The following is a 20,759-nucleotide window of genomic DNA, read 5'->3' as shown; positions in this document are numbered from 1 at the left end:
TTTGCTACTTCAGATTATTTTAGAATAGACATATTAAATTTTCTTTGACACCATTACTGTTCTTAAAGAATATTCACCGATAATAGCGAGATTATTGATTTTCGACTCAATTCTTTTCTGATATATGTTTGTTTTGATTAGCAATTGAGTGAATACAATCGTAGAGAAACAATAGCGTAAGTAGATATCCCATGGTATAGGGAGTTTATGTCGTAACTTTTACTGTTATCTCAAGCCAGTAATCGGCTTGAGATAGCAGTAGAAGTTACGACATAAACGCACTATACCATGGGATATCTAATTATGCTATTGTTTCTCTATCATACAATTTATTTTATGCTAGCAGAAAACCCGTGCTCTGCAAGGGTCTAATTAAAAACTTGACAAACTGAAAATTTGACCAACTGAAATCATGAAGAATTTAAAACATGCCTATAACCATCCTCGGTTAATTAAGGATCTGTATGCAAAATTTCAAGTTAATCAGTTGAGTAGTTCAGACGTGATGATGCATCATTCGTGAACTCCCTATCCCGTACGTGCATAACCCAGTTATTTCCTTTATTATAGTATAGATTTACAACTATTAATCTAGTGAAAAAATGAATAATTCACCTCTCCTTCTCCATCCTTGATATTATCGAGCTTAGTGGAGCAGCCCGGCAATGTTACCCCCACTCCTTTCAAAGAGAACTTGTTGTAGTCGCCGCAAGTATGCGCACCCGCACACTCAGACATTCCAAATGCCTACAATCAATTAGTTGAATTCCATTAAAAACGTTCGAAAACGAAGAAAATCTTCTAAAAATACAATAATAATATTTCATATCTGGCAATACATTGTGAATTGAAATAAAGAATCAATCAATATTTTTCTTAGTTCAGTAAACCATAATAGAGGAAATACAGCTTAAGAAGATTAGTCAAATAAGAATGTAGAAATTGGCCATTTTTCATTAAGGCTGAGCAAAGGCTAAAAATAAACTTTCTACTCGTGATATTTTTCCAAGTTTTTCGATTTGTATATCATCAAGCTATCAAAATGAAAAAGTTTTCTCAGAAAAACATTTTTTTCCAATGATTACTTTTTAAGATATGAACGACTGAAGTTTGAATTTTTGGGACAGAACATTTCAATTTCGGTACGATATAAATCCACGAGTTTTATAGGATGGATTCTTCATGGTATTTATTTTTGATCTAGTAAAACAAAAATTTTCTGAAAATATCAATTTTTGGAAAAGTTATTCAATTTACCAAAAATAACTCCACTAAAAGTTATTTTTAGTAAATTGAATAACTATCTTGAAAATTGATATTTTCAGAAAAATTTTGTTTTACTAGATCAACAATAATACCATGAAGAATATTTATCCTCTAAATCTCATGGATTTATCTCATACCGAATTTGAAATGGTCTGTCCCAAGAATTTTAACTTTAGACGCTCATATCTCAAAAAGTAATGATCAGAAAAAAAATGTTTTCCTGAGAAAACTTTTTCATTTTGATAGCTTAATGATATACAAATCGAAAAACTTAGAAAAATATCACGAGTTGAAAGTTTATTTTTAGCCTCTGCACAGCCTTAATGGGAATATGGGCTTAAGTACACTCAACAATGAATTTTCCATTTTTCGACCGAATTTGCCTTATGATGCATGATTTTGGACCGCATTGACGAGCCGAGAAAAATGAAGTGTAGTACGATGGAATCTAAGCATTGTGTCAAAAGTTATGTGTTTGAAATTTTGATCCTTGAGGTGTCCTTATGCGCGCCTCTCCACTAGGAAATACTGAAATGAAGTGCATCTAACGGGTGATAGAACATAATCTCATGAACTTATGTCATTGTGCGAAATATCAATGTGAGGGCAATATAGTTGTTGATGATGGTTGAAGCTGAAAATGAGGTGTTTTCCACAATACAAGGAGCATTGATGTCAGGTGTACCTGGATATCTAATGAGATAGAGCGCTCTACCTGATCTCAGATTGTAGAGCACAAGAATACGCCCAGAGGGATTTTGAATTACGGTATACATCTAAAATGGTAACAATCGGAAGATATTGTTGATCAAAAACAAAAATTCATCAAAAATGATTTATTCTCCAAATTCCACTCATTTTTGAAAAACATAACTCAGTACTCATTGGAGATAGAGAATTCTGAATGATCTCATTTTATTCAGAATTTTATATTCTAAAAAAAGGCGAGAGCAAATTTTTCTGTCCGATAACTGGATTTGGCAGAAATAGCTGAAAACTGGAAAATGAGCCGAAAATACAAGGTTTTTGGGCCACCCAAAGCACAAGGAAATTTTGCATGAAGAAATTGATTCTGAACTTCTCTCATGTATTCAAATAATATATTAGAAAATCAGAACTACAATATAAATTGCTAGCACCAATGTATATAGTGACTGGACTAGATATCCCATGGTATAGGGCGTTTGTGTTCCAAATTTCACTGTTCATTCATGCCGATTATTGTCGATCACTGTCGCTTCAATGACATGACTAGCTATGCAACGCCTCCATGTTCTCCTCACCTAATGCCATGCAATTTTCACCTTTCAAGTTTCATTAAGGTCACTGTCTCCGCACTATTAGCTGACTTCGCTGGATTCCCACATTTCATTATATGAGAAGATATTCTTCCCATAAATTCTTAATTCTTAATTTATTCTTTTTTACAATGATCGGGAGAAAAAACTAAGAATACATTGTACAATTTCCCTCCCAAATTTAGGTAACATTAAACGTCCGAAATGAGTTTATGTCTTCTAGATTTCAAATTACAATTGTGTTGTATGTGATGTAGTGGTACTTTTCCAAAATGAAAAACACAAATTTAAATTATCAACCTCTTTTATTATTATACAACGCTATATAAACAGAACCTGATTTCGTGGCTTCCCCAGCAACATCTTGAAAAAAAACACAACTGAAAATGTGGCTGGTGAAGGCACTAAACCAGTTTCAGTTCTCATAGTACCTATTATATAATAATAAAAGTGATTGACCATTTCAATCTGTGTTTTTCATCCTTTCCATAAGTTCTAATGACATCATTCCCATCAACTAAGTGGAAATAGCCCCACTATAGAATTCCAAAATAGAACTTTTGAGAATAATATTTTCACTAAGAACTGATTATTATAATGTGGGGATGAAGCAGATGTTGCTACAATTACTGAATACACATTTATTAATATTTTGAAGAACTCTGCTATAAAAAAATTGCTTCTGCATTGTCACTTTAACCGTATCTCCGGTGTCTGAGACCATGTATGATAATTTCCATGATACGGTTAAAGTGTTGAACTAAAGCAAACTAAACCAAGGTTTATTGCATATAAAAAATAAACTATTTTTCACCTCAATGATGAGAATATCGAGACTCATGAAGTATCTCTTGACATCGTCCGAGATTGGCGCAGCGGCTGATATGAATGCCTTGCACTGCCCAAGTCCCATCCTCGCCTTAATCTTATCAAACACCAGCCATTTGTACAGCTTGAATCGGTACGACTCTGAAGTGTGTCTATAACAAATCACAAAAATGCAAATTTAAAAAAATCTTCATTCCACATAAAAACAAAACAATACAATATTTGTCAGTTCAAACTCTTACATAACTACAGATGGAGTTCATGAGAAATTGCATTTATTCAAATGCTAATAGAAAATATCTTTATTCTTCATCTTAGAAAGTACAAACAATATACATATACAAAACTTGAAGAAGGTTCCTCACATGGGTAAAGCCTGTGTGCAAGGAACGAGTTCTCTACATTACCATATATTTTAATATACAATGATAGATATGGCAATGATAAAACACAAATGAAGAACAAAACAATTTCAACAAAAATAATAAGCACTAAACCATAACATATTGCGAAAACAAAAGAAACATTAATGCTAATTAATGAATAATTATTATTAAACAAAAATCCAAATTAAATATATGTATATGTATTTATGAGTGTGAAATATTGTGAAATAAAAAACTGCAAAAATGCTGTAAATCACACCTCGAAGACTTCTGCTGAAAATATTGACAAAAGGATTGATTTTTTTATACCGTAGCTCTCATCGAATTTCCATCTAGCTGTTAACCCTGTTGTCAATATTTGCAGTAACAGAAGTCTTCGGGGTGAATTACAGCATTTAATTTGGATTTCCGTTTAATGATTATTATCTTACATAGCTCTTGTTAGCATACTTGTTACAAAAAATACTTTTTAAAGTTTTAGCCGTGCGATTCATACACATCAAACAGTCAGTGCCGGTTGCACAAAAGCCGGTTAAGTTTTAATCGTGATTAATTCCACGAGAGTCAATCAGAGAAGCCTCTTATCAAAAAGGCCTTCTCTGATTGTTTCTCGTGAAATTAATCACGGTTAAAATTCAACAGGCTTTTGTGCAACCGGGCCTGAGTATTAATTAAATTGTGACTACACCCATAAATAATATTTAGTACCGTTTGCACAGTGAAAGATCAAACCGTAGAGAAAAAAGAGCATGATAAGATATCCCATGGTATACGTTGTTTATGTTCCAAATGTCAAGCATATTCTTTGTTAACTGAAGTCGATTACTGTTGACTACTGTCTATTATTACTGTTCTTTGTGGTGAGAGTGTAAAGGTGCGTACAGACTTTCGCTCTGCTCCGCAACCGAACGTCACTCCAGCAGAGCGATTGATGATCGACCGGGGAGCAACAGTGGTTCGACCGGGGAACGCGAGAAGATCTAACATCTTCCGTAACGTTCATGATGGGTGCGGGGGCGGAGCGACTGTGGTTCGATGGAGGAACGAGGGCGGAGCGTGCTCGGTGCGAGTTGGAGGCGCGTTTATGTGTACGCAGCTTAAGAACGGCACAGTATGAGAGACTGCCAGCGTCACATAACTTCATCAAAAAGAGCTGATATAGTGAGGTTCACGTTATAATGGCAGTATTTGATTAACTATTGGTATTGTATCCTTGTCTATCATACGACAAAGCAGATAGCGCTATCTTTTTCTACCTCCATAACTTTGCCAGATCGTTTTTTAACAATGTAGGAATATAATTGATTAACATAATATTTAATCTCAATTATGAAAATTCATTATTAAATCATTAAAAAATATACTTTCTTGACAAATAAAATATAATTGATTATCTTAAACAAGAATGGACAGTCGATATTATACATAAGATATTGATTGTTACCCCTTCAAGGCGGCTTCGTGGTGTTGTAGGGCGGACATCTTTGCCCAGGAGGCCAGAGTTCGCTTGACGGATGACACCTGTTTGCCCAGGGCCAGCATTTTCTCCTGGATCTTCTCCCAAACCCTAGGCACGCCCAGGAAAATTGTCGGATGCGTTTCGGCCAGGGTTTGTCCCAGGGAACCCTGCAAAGTATATATTTTTTCAATTTCAAACATATTATTTATTTATTGGATAGAGCAAACAATACAATAGACTGAAAACAAAAAACAGGCTATTGCCCAAAACGTCTTCCTAATTTTGTCTCGAATCGATTTTACAACATATCAGACAACCATGAAATGGAGTACCTGCCGAAAGATCTCGTTGTTACAGTAAGTGAATAAATTCATTTATTGGAGACATTTGTATTGAATTTATATTGAAAGTCTTTCTATTAAAATAACAAAAAATTATAAAACTTGAATTAAAAAAACACTTATGAAGTAAAAATGCACTTACTATTAGTACTGACGATCGTTTCGACCTGGTGTGATAATAATGCACTAATAAATGAATAAATAAATGTTTATTTCCCATATAAACTGAAACTACTACATCAATTACTGTAAAATATTAGATAGTAAGAAATAGTAGTAAGTGCATTTTCACTTTATAAGTGTTTTTTATTCAAGTTTCATTTCAATAGTGGAAAAGTATGGATATGCAACACAGTAAAAAAGTGATACTATTTTATAAAATGATATTATTTTACTATTCTATAGGACATTGAAAGAAATAATATTGAACAACGTTTTTAAACTATTTCTGTCGACACTACAGTCCAATTCCAAATTCCATTCTAAGGGTCAGACCCTTTAGCGTTTTTTATGCTTATATTAAGCGTTTTTCCATGCGTTTCGAGAAGACGTTTTTAGAGTCGGCAGAGCGAAAAGCTCTCCGATTGGCCTATTGGATTCACGCTTGGAAAAATGCCTGAAAAACGCTCAGGGCGAAAAGCTCTCCGATTGGCTATTGGGTTCACGCTTGGAAAAACGTCTAAAAAACGCTCAAAATGGTCTGGCTCTAATCTAAAATTAGACTGTATAGTCTCTTAAAAAATAGTTAAAAAAAATTATCAACTAGCATTTCGTCATGGTGAGTGAAATTGATGAGTTTGATGATTTGAAAACTAATCAATTACCTGAGCTCACAATTCCCTTTTAAAGGGAAAGTTGAATCAAACAGTTGAAATATTATTAATTTACTTTTTTATTAGGAGTGTAATTTCTCCATTCTTCAATGATGAGAATATAAAAAAGCAAAAACGTTTACAAATTTAGACTTCATCTTCGAGTTTATGTCTTTTCTGTATAGGGCTACTTGTAATATAAATAGAAATAAAAATAAAAATCTCAGTACCCTTTTTCAATTATTTTATCACAACATGTTTGAAAATGGCATATCAATCGAAAATGGCATTAATGTTGTGATATAGTTATTTGTGCAACTAGTGCGCAAAGTGACAGTTTGCTGCACCGAAAGAAACGTTTACGCCCGAGCCGTAGGCGAGGGCGGAATGGCTTCTTGAGTGCAGCAGACGAACTTTGCTCACGTATTTCACATTAAACTTTTCCTACAGTTACCATTGAATAAGAGAAGTGGTTGATTAAATGATTATAGGTACAATGATGGCTGAAATCCATCAAATGTTTGTGTGTGTGATGCTGTTATTAATAACAACCTTAATTCATTAAAAATTAATAATCCAATTGAAGTTGAAAATTCTCAGCCAAAGTTCTCATTTTTATTCATTCAAGAATCAGAAAAAATACAGATAAAACAAAAAATTCACATTCAAAATACACGCCAACAGCTTGTTAGCTGAACCGAGCTGCAAAATGGCTGAACACAACAAGATGGCTGAACACAACAAGATGGCTGAACCGACAAGCGCGCGACCTAGCGGGAAGAATCGTACCTAAGTTTGTTTCATCCAGCTAAACATTACTGAAACACGATTCAGAAATTTAGACTTTTGCTCAATTTACCGAGAAAAATGCTCGATCTAAACTGAGAAATATTTTTAAAAATAACATAGACAACAGAGAATATTTATTGTAGTATTTTATGTTTTTTATCATTTCTATTTATATGAATATCGAACGGTAATCATTTAACCTTAAAATTCGATAATGTATATTTGCTACCTACTTTTCTCATTTCTTGCAGTTGAAATAATAATTATCAATAGAAAAGAACTATTATTTATTATTAAATGATGAGAATTCGTAAATAATGATTATTTAATTATGATTTACATGAACATTATTCTTGTTTTGGATTTCTAGATCAGGATTTTATCATAAATGTAGGGTAGCCATTGAAATGATTCTTATCTAAATCTAACCACAGTCATTGTTACAAACTTAATTTTTGTTTTCGTGCACTAATCCTCCATATAACCCACCAACTATTTTGTGTTGCCATGTTGCAAATCTGGAGTGCAGAAAATTTTTTTCCCGCACTAGAGCGGAAGAGTGAATCTTTGCGTTCTGTAATCAGTGCGCTTTCGTTGCAACTCGGATAAGAAGAGGAAAAGAAATTATAGTGAGGACTACTTTATAATGAGATTGAAGAGAAAGATTAGAGAACATCGTTGCCGATTCCCTACCTTCTATAGAGTGTACCGCTATATCTGATGTAATAATATTAACTCTGTTGTGATCAGTGAAGCTTTCGTTTTTATTTCGTTGCAACTCGGATAAGAAGAGAAAATAAATGAAAGAGAGTCCACGTTATAATGATATTGAAGAGAAAGATTAGAGAACATCGTTGCCGTTTCTCTACCTTCTATAGAATATACCGGTACATCTTCTGATGTAATATTAACTGTTCATTCTTGTTTAAAATAATCAATTGAGATAAAATATATTCTGTTAATTAACTATATTTCTACATTGTTAACAAACAATCTGTCAACGTTGCAGAGCTAGAAAATTATAGCGCTATCTGCTTTATCTGCAATCAATTAAAATTTATTTGTAAAGAACAAATATTTTTAAATGATCAAATAATAAATATTCATAATTGAGAATAAATTATTTTTTTGATTATATTTCTACATTGTTTAAAAGCGATATGGCAACGTTGTGGAGGTAGAAAAGAATAGCGCTATTTTCTTAATACTAAATAATTCTAAACATTGTTTTTCATTTTCAAATTAGCATGTAAGTGGGACTAGTCAAAATTAAAATCGAAATATTTTAATAGGAGTTGAAGAAACACAAAAAACTAACAAAACAATGAGCTAAATTTGTTATAAATGAATATGAGGTTAAATTTTAACCTTGAATAAAAATAACATGAGAAACAATCATGTCATGATTGAAATTTAACAAGCTTCTGTGCAATCGCGCCTAGCTGTTGAAATTTATAGAAGCTTTAATATCAGTTGAATTTATTATAGTTGAGTCAACAAAAGCTCAAATATGAAAAATTGTCAAGAAAAAGATTCAATAAAAATTTAATCAATAAGGGCCAAGCCACACAAAGCGTTTTCGGGCGAGTCGGAAGCTCTCCGATTGGCTGATTATCAGCTGATTCCCGAGCGTAAACCCAATCAGCCAATCGGAGATCTTAATGCCCTGCCGCCTCGTCCAAAAATGCCCGAAAAATGATGGTGTAGTCTCGCTCTTAGTGTTTCTAGCAGTATAATGAAATATTTTTTCTATTTATTTAATGAAATCGAGAGAGATGGGAAATTACCTGTGCTGCCACGTGACTAAGAGGAAGATAGCTGATAAGAATTTCAACATTGTTACAGTCGACTTTCAAGTGTTTGGTTAGAGATGCCGCGTCATAGGTCAAATTGTCGTGAGACAGCATAACTGCCTTTGGCTTTCCTTCGGTACCTGACTGAAATCACACACAAAACAATCATTATTTTAAAAATCACACTGTCTAAAAAATTCCTACTAATACGGTAACACTAGTCTATAAATAAATGAAATTTTACTGTCAAAAACCGTAACAGCTTAGACACGGTCAATAGAAAGATCACAAATCAATAAATTCAAGTTACACACTTCTACAATAGTAGACATTAATGTTCATGTGATAATAGTTAATACTATACAATAAATTACCTACAGATTTAATATTAAAGACAGAAAATAAATTTAAGACGGGGCTATTGAATTGGATGGTGATAAATCCATATTATAGTGTTGAAGAGTTCTTTGAGAGTGAAATAATTGTTGCTTAGAGTTGAGAGGATTCTATTCGTATTTATGTATTGTTCAAAAGGCTCAATTTGTGCTGTAAGGAATATGTTTTGTCCATTCAAATACAGTTTACTTACTGTATTATTTTTCACGACTCAGTAATGTAATTTTGTGTGTACAGTTGCTGTAAAACTTAATTTTATCTTTTGTCGTACTGTATTGAATACTTGACTTTGCCTATTGTTCAATGAAATTAATGGCAATAAAATCATATTTATTTATTTACTACGTTTACACGTTACACATTTCTACTATAGTATCACAGTTGACTAATAAACAAGGATAACACTGGATAACAAGATAATCAGACTCACCGACACTTATAGATACTAACATAATATTTACAAGGCATTCATCAAATTCAAACAATTTATAAAAAGGATTCAATACTAACCAACTATATATATTTTGTTTGAATATCCTTTGTGACTCATAACCTAGATGCAAAGCCAGTTGGTTGAACAGTTTTTGTCCTGTGATCTCTAAATTATTTGTTAGTCTTTCATGCTGTATATCAATACGATTCCTGTATCTAGTGTTTATTGAAAGAAAATTACTTCCCAACAGCAGACATAGGCCTGTATAGTAGGATTTTTTATAGGTCAAATATGATTTTCACCTTTTTTCTTATAAATTTATTAAAAAATGAACATACCAACACTGACTCACTTTGCGGTAAGTGTATCTACTTGAAAACGTATTAAGACAAGAGAAAACCTTGAATGAATAAATACATTTGGAAAATACAGAATTGAATTTAATAAAACTTGATATTTACAGTATAAACGAGGGTACAGCACTCGTTGACTCCAATCTTTTTCAGAACTTCGTTAAGTTGGTCATCACTCTGCTCGTTTCCTATCTTCAGCACATCTTCCCACTGAAATTCAAATTCATAGATTATTAGCCATAGAATTACAAAACAATTAGAAAAAATGCAATTGAATTACAATTAAGCATGTGAATATGATACTGCTCAATCATAACTTTCTTAATATTGCAAGTATATAGAATAGCTTATTCTAATCTTATTTCAATGATTTTACTTAACATCAAATTTTAATCCTAGTTTACACCATCAGCTAATCCAATTGAAATAGGCTATGCAGCTTGATTTAATCCTGGATTAATTAAATCTAAACTTGATTCAAATCTAAATGTATTTTTCAAATTTTCATAATTGAGGTTTGAATATATTGTTGATTGATTATATTTCTAAATTGTTAAAAACGGCTGGTAATGATGCAGAAGTAAAGTGAGGTCCACGTTATAATGGCAGTGTTTGATTAGCAATGGTAATGCAATCCTTGTCTATCATTCAACAAAGCGGATAGCTCTATCTCTTTCTCGCTTTGCTCTGTTGCCAGATCGTCTTTTAACAATGTAGAATTAAATAATAAATCAACAAAATATTTCATCTTAATCATGAAAATTCATTATGAAATTATTGGGAGATATAATTTCTTGCTTAATAAAATATAATTGATCATTTTAAAACGAGAATGAACAGTTAATATTACAATGTCGGGAACCGAGCTTCGCTCTGGAGTACAAAAGCATAAAACATTTATTACGAAAGAAGAAATTATAATAACATTCATACAGAAATGTTCTATCTATTCACAGTAAATTGAGATCAATTCCCAGAGGAATGCAAAAATTTTCCTCACAAAGACCCAGTTGCACAAAAGCCGGTTAAATTTTAATCCTGATTAACTTCACGTGAACCAAATCAGAGATGACCATTTCAAAAATATGGATCTACTGGAATTAATCAGGATTGAAAATAACCCGGCTTTTTTGCAACCGGCACTAAGTACCTGATTGAATGATTACAAAAGTTCAACAGATGAGTCATAATTTTGACACAGTCCCACACACATGAACTAGCTCACTCACTTCCATCATCAACCGACGACGAAATAATTATTATCATCTGTTTTTCCAAGGATGAATAATAATTATCCTTTTAATGCCCTTCAGCTAGTTTTCCCAGGGATGAGACCTAGTGCAATTATAAACCTACTATGTTCTGAATTTCGTGAGAATCGTTAGAGCCATTTTCGAGATCCGGTGAAATACAAACATATAAACATCCAAACAGTTCTGTTATCTATTGATAAGGTACAACCTATGTGTGGCACCATATTTGTTTTGATGGCATACTATTAAAGGCTACTTTCATTTCCAATCGTCAAGTTGTCAGTTGGCAATAGGTTATAATAGGCCTACATGGCGTGGGCTGGAGCAGCTAATTACTAGGACTTAGTAAGAAATTCTAAGATTAATTACTAAGATTAGAAGAAATTCAAAGCAATGCAGGATGATTAAGATTAAATACTTATGACAAAAATGTAGGCTAATATTTGAAATGTTGGAGCGTAACTTGTAAATTGTAAAATAAATTGCTCAGCAACCCTCTCAATAAGAGGATTGACAAATTGAGAATAGGAGTTATAAAAGAAATTAAATTATCAATTGAAAATAAAAATAAATTAACTTATTATTAACTTAAAAAATAAAACTTATAAATTAACTTAAACATATAAACAGAAGTTGCTCGTTTAATAGTATAGAATTAATAAACCTGTTTCAGCTACTGACAAGAAGAAGGCATAAACGTAGAAGGCATTGACAAGACAGAGGATCGGCAACGTTGTTTCCACTGCATCTTTCTCCACTGCCATTATAACGTGGACCTCACTGTAGAAATTATAGCACTATCTGCTTTGTCGAATTATATACAAGGATAGCAACACCACTGTTAATCAAATACTGCCATTGTAACGTGGACCTCACTATATATGAATAATCTATGGTTATCTTGTTGAATGGGAGAAACAATTCTCTCTTCTTCCTTTATCATTCGAGTATATTGCTATCATAGTAAGTGATAAAAATAGTGATTGTAACTCACACTTAGAACATCAGGCGTCTCGACTTTGCCACTGTACTGAATGATCTTCTTGAGGTGGGGGAGTCTGTCCTTGATCTCTAGAATCTTTTGCAGTTGTTTGTCGTCCTCCACGACGCACAGATTGGCTCGGCTGGACTCCAGGCAGTGATGACATGCCTCCGGACTGTTAGTCGTGTACATACCGGCCGCAAAACCACTGAAAAACAACCAATTTATTAAAAAAACCGGAAATTGACATCAGATTGAACACTATCACAGAGAAAAACAAAATGTAATGGAGTATCATGATTAGGACTAAATTTATTATTAGCAACCTCGTGTGTATTATAATTAGTTCTGTTTTTGTAAATTTGCAAAATTGAATTAATACATCTATTGGTGACGATTCAAATAGTATCATTCTAATAATTTATTATTAGCAACCTCGTGTGTATTATAATTAGTTCTGTTTTTGTAAATTTGTGAATTTGAATTAATGCATCTATTGGTGACGATTCAAAGTGTATCATTCTAATAATTTATTATTAGCAACCTCATGTGTATTATAATTAGTTCTGTTTTTGTAAATTTGTGAATTTGAATTAATACATCTATTGGTGACGATTCAAATAGTATCATTCTAATAATTATTATTAGCAGTCTCATGTGTATTATAATTAGTTCTGTTTTTGTAAATTTGTGAATTTGAATTAATGCATCTTTTGGTGACGATTCAAAGTGTATCATTCTAATAACTTATTATTAGCAACCTCATGTGTATTATAATTAGTTCTGTTTTTGTAAATTTGTGAATTTGAATTAATGCATCTATTGGTGACGATTCAAATAGTATCATTCTAATAATTTATTATTAGCAGTCTCATGTGTATTATAATTAGTTCTGTTTTCGTAAATTTGTGAATTTGAATTAATACATCTATTGGTGACGATTCAAATAGTATCATTCTAATAATTTATTATTAGCAACCTCATGTGTATTATAATTAGTTCTGTTTTTGTAAATTTGTGAATTTGAATTAATGCATCTATTGGTGACGATTCAAAGTGTATCATTCTCTGCTAACATAGAGAAAAGATAGCATGAGAAGATATCCCATGGTATAGGTCGTTTATGTTTCAAATTTCAAGCCGATCTTTGTTAACTCAAGCCGACTACTGTCTATAATTACTGTGTTGTTGGGGTAAGAGTGTAGAACGACACAGTATGAGAGACTACCAGCGTCACATAGCTTCACAAAAAAGAACTACTATAACTGTTGACTACTGTCTAATAGTAGTTCCGTTAACAGTAGACCTCGCGCAGTTATAAATCACAGTTTCCTTTTATACTGTCCATCAGAGTAAATCCTGTCTGTATGTCGTGTCGGCGAGATATCGGTGTGGAAACAAACGGCTAATGGCTGTTGGGGTTGGTGTATCAAAATTGGTAACATCAAAAGCTAATCTCCTTCAAGACATACTGGCAACAGGACAGCCCGAGTTCAAAGCAGAGAAAGGCCGAGAGACAGTACTATGTTATTTTGGTTATTAATTGCATGCAATCAATAGTTCATTTAATATTGCATAAAAATCGCATTCAATTAGGCATGCAATTAATAGTCCACACAGCAGCTGATTTTTCACCAAATTACATTGAGATATTGAATTGCATGCCTCATGCAATTTATAATCCACTCGACAGCTGATTTATGATGAATAATCCTATAGTCTGATTTTTACTCTAATATTGGCGCATGAAGGAGGCTGCTTTTCCTTTTATATATATAATCCTTGAAATTCAAAATTTCCAAAAACCTAGTATATACGTCGACGCGCAATTTAAAAAGGAACATACCTGTCAAATTTCATGAAAATCTATTTCTGCGTTTCGCCATAAATGCGCAACATTTAAACATAAAGAGAAATGCAAAAAACTTCGAATTGAATCTTAGACCTCACTTCGCTCGGTCAATTATTACTGTCTTGTTGGGGTAAGAGTGTAAGAACAGCACAGTATCAGAGACTACCAGTGTCACATAGCATCACACAAAAGAACTACTAGGACTGTTGACTACTGTCTATTTGTTAATAACTGTATTTAATTATCATTTGTTAATATCTGTATTTATAATATTTAATAGTACTATCTATTTGTAAATACTTGCTAATACTAATGTTTTGTTGGGGTGAGAGCGTAAGAAGGGCACAGTATGAGAGACTATCAGCGTCACATAGGTTCACCAAAAACAACTACTAGGATTATCGGCTTGAGTTAACATTGAAAATTGGAACATAAACACCCTATAACATGGGATATCTTCTTGTGCTATCTTTTCTCTATGACACTTTATTGAAAAATATTGTAGAATTTTTGAATTATGGAATAAAAAACACAATACAACTTGTTAATTACATAGGTCGATTGTATAAAAGTTATAGTGAAGTCCACGTAATAATGGCAATATTTCACTAACATTGGTGCAGCTATCCTTGTCCAACTTCGACAAAGCAGATGACGCTACCCTTTCCTAGCTCCGCAACGTTGCCACATCGTTTTCTCACAATGTACAAATATAATGGGCCATATGAAGAGAGTTGAGCATTTGCTTATACTCCTAAAATATGGAGCATTTGCTTCATTTTCTATGAATAAACGTGAGCAAAACCTTTTGCTCATGCTCATCAAAAAAATAGTTTGAGCATTTGCTCAAAAGTAAAAGCTTATACTCAAAATTGTATGAATAAACTAGAGCATTCGCTCCAGAGTTCAGGAGCATAAGGTAAGAGTATAAGGTAAAGCTTATTCATATATAAATGAGCAAATGCTCATGCTTCTACCTAATGCTCATGAGCAAAACCTTATGCTCCATGCTCATGCTCATGAGCATATGCTTTGGTTTTATTCATATGGCCCATTAATTCAACAAAATATTCAATCTCAATTATGAAAATTATCACTGGAAATAATTGAAAAAAAATTTTTGTTTGCTATCCTTGTCTGTCATTACTTAAAGCAGAAATAGCTCTATCCTTTTCAAACTCCACACTGTTGCCAAATTGTTTGTAGATCATGAAGAAACATAAACAACTACCAGAATATTCAATATCAATTATAAAAATATATTATTAGGACATATAAAGATATATTTACTTGATGAATAAAATACATTTGGTCATTATTAACAAAAATCAATATCATATCAGGTATTCTTGCATAACTTGAATCACAGCTATCCACTACACAAACCGCGGTGGAGGAGGAAAAGTGACAACAATGTGCCACAACAAATGTCTAAAAGAAGTGTTTGTGACGATTTCAGGTGAAGTTTTCTTAATAACCGCAAACGACTTTAGAATCGTCACAACCATTTATTTGAAAAAAAACCTCAACTAGAGATTGATAATGGTGTAGCAACCAAAATATGTTGTAAAAATTAGAATTGGAACCGTTTTGGGTGTAAGCTTGTGGTACTTTTCTGTAAGTTGTGTAATTCTGAATGATTGAATAAATAAAACAAGTGTATCATTATTTTAAACAGCATGGTTTCGGTCAAATGGGTTGACGATGCATCTGGAAAAGACCAACATAGAGAATTTTCATGCCTCTCATCTTGCACAAATGGAAGAGCAGACAGAGACGCAATCCGCCTTTGGGAAGTCTGTTAAGGAGGTACAATTCCTTGGAGTGAGGATCCAGAGCTCTTTGAGATGGGCTTCAGAGGTTGACCTATTGAAGAAGCTGAATAAAGCATTGTTTGCATTGAGAGTGATTCTAATGTCATCAGACATTCCAGCAGCCCTGAGTGTATACCATGCATATTTTATTTCTGTGGTTAGGTACAGCATAATGCTATGGGGAAGTTACCAGACTCTATTGGATCTAATTTTCTTGAGGCAAAAAGAGGCTTTTAGATTAATATATGGATTGGGATTTAGAGAGAGTTGCAAACCGCATTTCGTAAGAAATAATCTTCTGACGGTACCAGCAATTTATATAAGTTACAGGAGCTGGTGACTTATATCAGGAAAAATATAATTAATATTGAGGAACCCAGACACACGCATACGTATTCAACAAGAAGTAATGTAAATGATTTCCAGCTACCGAGAATTAGATTAGACCTGGTAGGAAGAGGCCCTTGGTATAGGGGTATGAAAATGTTCAATTTGCTTCCATCTTACTTGAAGGATGATACTACTAATGGATGTTTTTTAAATAGATTGAAGTATTATCTTGTCAATAGCTGCCCATACAAGGTTGAAGAACTATTTCAACCATAGATCTCTCGTTTTTTATGCCTAACTGTTTCTTGACTCATGTAACTTTCATCCTATTATGAAACTTCTCATCGTTTTTGACGTGTTTCTATGTGTTATGATTGTAATGTTTGTAATTGTTTTATAGTATTCTTATTATTGACATGTCATGGCTTGATAAATATTTTATATATGCAAACAAATGTGACGAATAAAGATCTTATCTTATCTTATTTTTTAAGAGGCTGTGACGGTGTTTCAATGATTATTATCACCTTCACTATAGTAAATACTCTCTTCATTTTCAATGCATCATCATATTAGAATAGGAACACCTCCTCTTGAGTTATCCTAGAGGTTATAGTGAGGTGCACGTTATAATAGCAGAACAACGTTGCCGATCCTCTGTCTTATCAATGCACGGTAGCTTATACAGGTTTATTGATGTAATATTAACTGTTCATTCTCGTTCAAAAAAATCAATTGAAATTCATCAAGCGAGAAATTATATTTTTCAATAATTTCATAACGAATTTCAATGATTAAGATGAAATATTTTGTTAATTAATTATTAACTATACATTATTAAACGACGATCTGGCAACAGAGCAAAGCGAGAAAGAGATAGCGCTATCTGCTTTGTTGAATGATAGACAAGGATAGCAATACCATTGCCAATAAAACACTGCCATTATAACGTGGACCTCACTATATCTTCTTGAGAATAGGCTGAAGAGGAAGAGTTTGTATTTAAAATGATAATTCATTGAAATAAAGTAAAACTGCTCTTTCATGAGAGCTTTTATAGTTGTTTCTATCTATTTCTGCAAAACGATCAACTACTAGACCTTGTAAATTTTCAACTTAATGTTTATTCACTTTCTAATGATCCAATAAACAATAATTGACTGGTTAGAAAATCTGCATTAAATTTTATTAAAAAACTTAATTTTTGTTAAATCTATCCTGCAGCAGGAATACAGTGGCTGAATTTTGTGAAATTGATGATGCATGGATTTTGATAATGGTTTTGTAACTGACTTTATATTGTAGAATTTTGTGTTTTTGTGCTTGAAATGCTGTTTATATATGATGTACCATACATTTGTTGAAGTGTATTATGCCAATAAAAAATGTCTATTTCCATTGCCGTTTGAATTTTAGATCTATCATTGACGCTAATAAAAATTTGATTGACAATGTGTAATACATATTAAAATATGGATTAAATACTCAGAGTTTAATACTACATAGAGTAATAGTTATATAGAAATCAGTTGAGGACTGAAAATTTTGTGATGTGAGCAACTACAAGGCATCCTATTTCGGATTATGTGTAACCTTATCTAAATTTGGGAGAAGAATAGCACAAGGTTACCTTATTTTTCTCTCCCTATCATTTTGATAATGTACTTATTGTATGAAACAATAAAGAATATAATAGAAAATCCAACGGAGAGATCGATCATACTTATTTTATACCGCTCAATTTTATTACTCATTTGAGCTGCAAAACTATTCATAACAAACTTTTAAAAAGTGAGTAATAATAGAAGGAGAATATTCAACTTATCGTGTAGTGACCTTCATGAAACCTCATGAGGAATATTCAACTAGAACGAATGCACTATAATTAACTGCATTTCTATCTATTGAACATTTCATTTTGTTAAATATTGAAATAGACAGATTTAGAACTTCCCTTCCATTTTAACTCATGTCATAAATAATTTAATCCAGTCAACGAACTTCTTCTTGCTAATTTAAAACAATAATTAGACAGGAATGCTTTGATAAATATGCAAAGTGGAATGAAGAAGACATTTTAGAGGAAACAATTAAAAGTAAGATTCTATGCAGTTTCAAAAAAACGAAAATAAATCCTTGGAACGCGAAAAGTTATAAAACATTTATTCTTTAGGATATAATGGGTTATTTATAACCAAAATTGGGATCAAACTTCAATAATAATATATTGTAGTTCCAATGTAGTGATTTATTTATCACGATATGCCTGTCATTATTCTAACAAAATTGTATTTATTTCAGCAATTTTTCACTCCAGTTGTGCTTGAAGTCACTACTCATAATTAGAATATTTTGAAAAATATATTCAAAATCGTTGAATTTCAAATCATCCAACATTTTCATTATATTGAAATCTATTAATTTATTTACTTATTATTACCTGTTTACACAAAACACAATTATTCATTAGGATGGTTGGGAAGGACCAACAGGCACAGCCCAAAAGTAGAGAAGCAGATTATGATTTATCACTTTTGAATTAGAGATCCTATTCTCAAGGGCCGTTTGCACAGTGATAGTTTAAACTAATTTTCATTTTTAAGTGGATTAAATCGGTATCAAGTCTAGTTTGTTATAATGTGTTTCATTTTGAGTTCAAGCCATCAGCTGATTAAATCGAGTATTAAGGTGCGTACAGACTTTCGCTCTGCTCCGCAACCGAACGTCACTCCAGCAGAGCGATTGATGATCGACCGGGGAGCAACAGTGGTTCGACCGGGGAACGCGAGAAGATCTAACATCTTCCGTAACGTTCATGATGGGTGCGTGGGCGGAGCGACTGTGGTTCGATGGTGGTACGAGGGCGGTACGAGGGAGGAGCGTGCTCGGTGCGGGTTGGAAGCGCGAATATGTGTACGCAGCTTTAGCTTTGACTGTCCAAACGGCCCTAAGTGCAACTAAAAAATGTGAAAGTGACATAATATAACTTACCTACATTTGGACTGTTGTATAGATTAGTATTGGAACCGTTTTGAGTATTAGCCTGTGGTACTTTTCTATAAGCTGTGTAATTCTGAATGATTGAATACAGTAATAAATAACTGTCACTTATAAGTATTAAAATTCAAAGTATATTGCATAGCTAGCCTATAAATAGAATTGAATAAATATGATGGATTCAACGATATTCTATGATAAATCGATTCTCAGCTCTTGGACAATTTATTTGTCCAAATCTGTTTTGATTGATATTAATGAATAAAAGAAAGGACTAAAAAGTCCTAACCTTGCCTGATAAGGAATATTTTCATTTCAATAGATTCAGTGTAAATTCTACCAATTTTTTAACTTTATTCAACTATTTTGTTTCTTGGAAATAATATTGTATTTATTTTAATTCAAACAACTTTTCCCTAATCAAGAATTAGAAACCAATATTTCAAAAGCATCTATATATTGTCAAAAATATATAGAACACTATTGCACGACACTGGACAATTTGTTTACAAAAACTAACAACAGAGATTTTGAATCTTTTTGAAATTTAGTTGGTAGGTGAATGTTTAGTAGTTTTCTTTCTATACCCGGCATAAATGGCGGCCAAATCTGTGTAGAACCATTCGGGCGAATTGAATCCAATGATGCCAACCGAACTGTAGCGTTCCAGACCCAAGTGGATGAATGCTTTGGCCACTATTCTCACATTCTCCTCGTATTGTCTGAAAAACAAACAGCAAAATATGAATATACATGACATACGTATACAATAAAGGTATCATAAAGCCTCTTTTCCATTACTACAGATTTAAAGCAGCAACATAGATCGAATTACGGGAACTGTAGAAATGGAAACGGTCTACGAAATTTCAAATCGGCAGTTTCACAGCAACAGTTTCACCAGAACAATGTGCCGCAAAACAAGTGTTGTTGCGGTTTCATATTTCGAAATTTATTACTAATCTCTTTTCCACAAACTTTCACTTTCTTATCTCAAACCTGCAACCTTTAATTCATGTCTCCAGCTACGGAGTCCCTTGGAGAATGCTCTGTTTGGTTGGGCTTTTATTGTTTTATGTTATTTTATATAATAATTTAATTCAATGTGCAGTGATAATTAAGTGTAATATTTAAGTATAATTTGGTGTTTTAATCTTTCTAAATTCAAAATTTCTAGCTCATATATATTTTTGGACGAAAATTGAACTTGAACGTTTTACAGTGGAAACATAACCTATTTTTTTGAACATGTTATTTATTATCAAAATTTGGGAATAGAATAGTTTTGGGCCAAGCCTGTTGCTCCTTCCCAATCATATTTTTATATGATTTGTGATTGTATATACGAATACATGAATATATAAATAAACATTGAAT

The 20,759-nt window shown here is 32.7% G+C and overlaps 1 protein-coding gene across 1 annotated transcript in view; it reads right to left on the bottom strand.

The window, feature by feature from the left end:
• LOC111046792 (very long-chain-fatty-acid--CoA ligase bubblegum) overlaps positions 1 to 20,759 on the bottom strand; it is a 40,454-nt gene that overhangs the window by 11,981 nt on the left and 7,714 nt on the right. Inside the window, exons 4-10 of the mRNA XM_039420298.1 lie at positions 19,970 to 20,104; positions 12,402 to 12,597; positions 10,263 to 10,364; positions 8,958 to 9,116; positions 5,223 to 5,443; positions 3,379 to 3,544; positions 616 to 747 (exon numbers count right to left, since the gene is read on the bottom strand). Of these exons, the coding sequence (XP_039276232.1) occupies positions 616 to 747; positions 3,379 to 3,544; positions 5,223 to 5,443; positions 8,958 to 9,116; positions 10,263 to 10,364; positions 12,402 to 12,597; positions 19,970 to 20,104 (1,111 nt within the window). The remainder of the gene's footprint in view (positions 1 to 615; positions 748 to 3,378; positions 3,545 to 5,222; positions 5,444 to 8,957; positions 9,117 to 10,262; positions 10,365 to 12,401; positions 12,598 to 19,969; positions 20,105 to 20,759) is intronic.

The sequence above is a fragment of the Nilaparvata lugens genome, chromosome 2, assembly GCF_014356525.2.
Source record: "Nilaparvata lugens isolate BPH chromosome 2, ASM1435652v1, whole genome shotgun sequence".
Lineage (NCBI taxonomy): Eukaryota > Metazoa > Arthropoda > Insecta > Hemiptera > Delphacidae > Nilaparvata > Nilaparvata lugens.
Note: the sequence above shows the minus strand (reverse complement) of the source record. Positions and strands in the feature narration are given on the sequence as shown.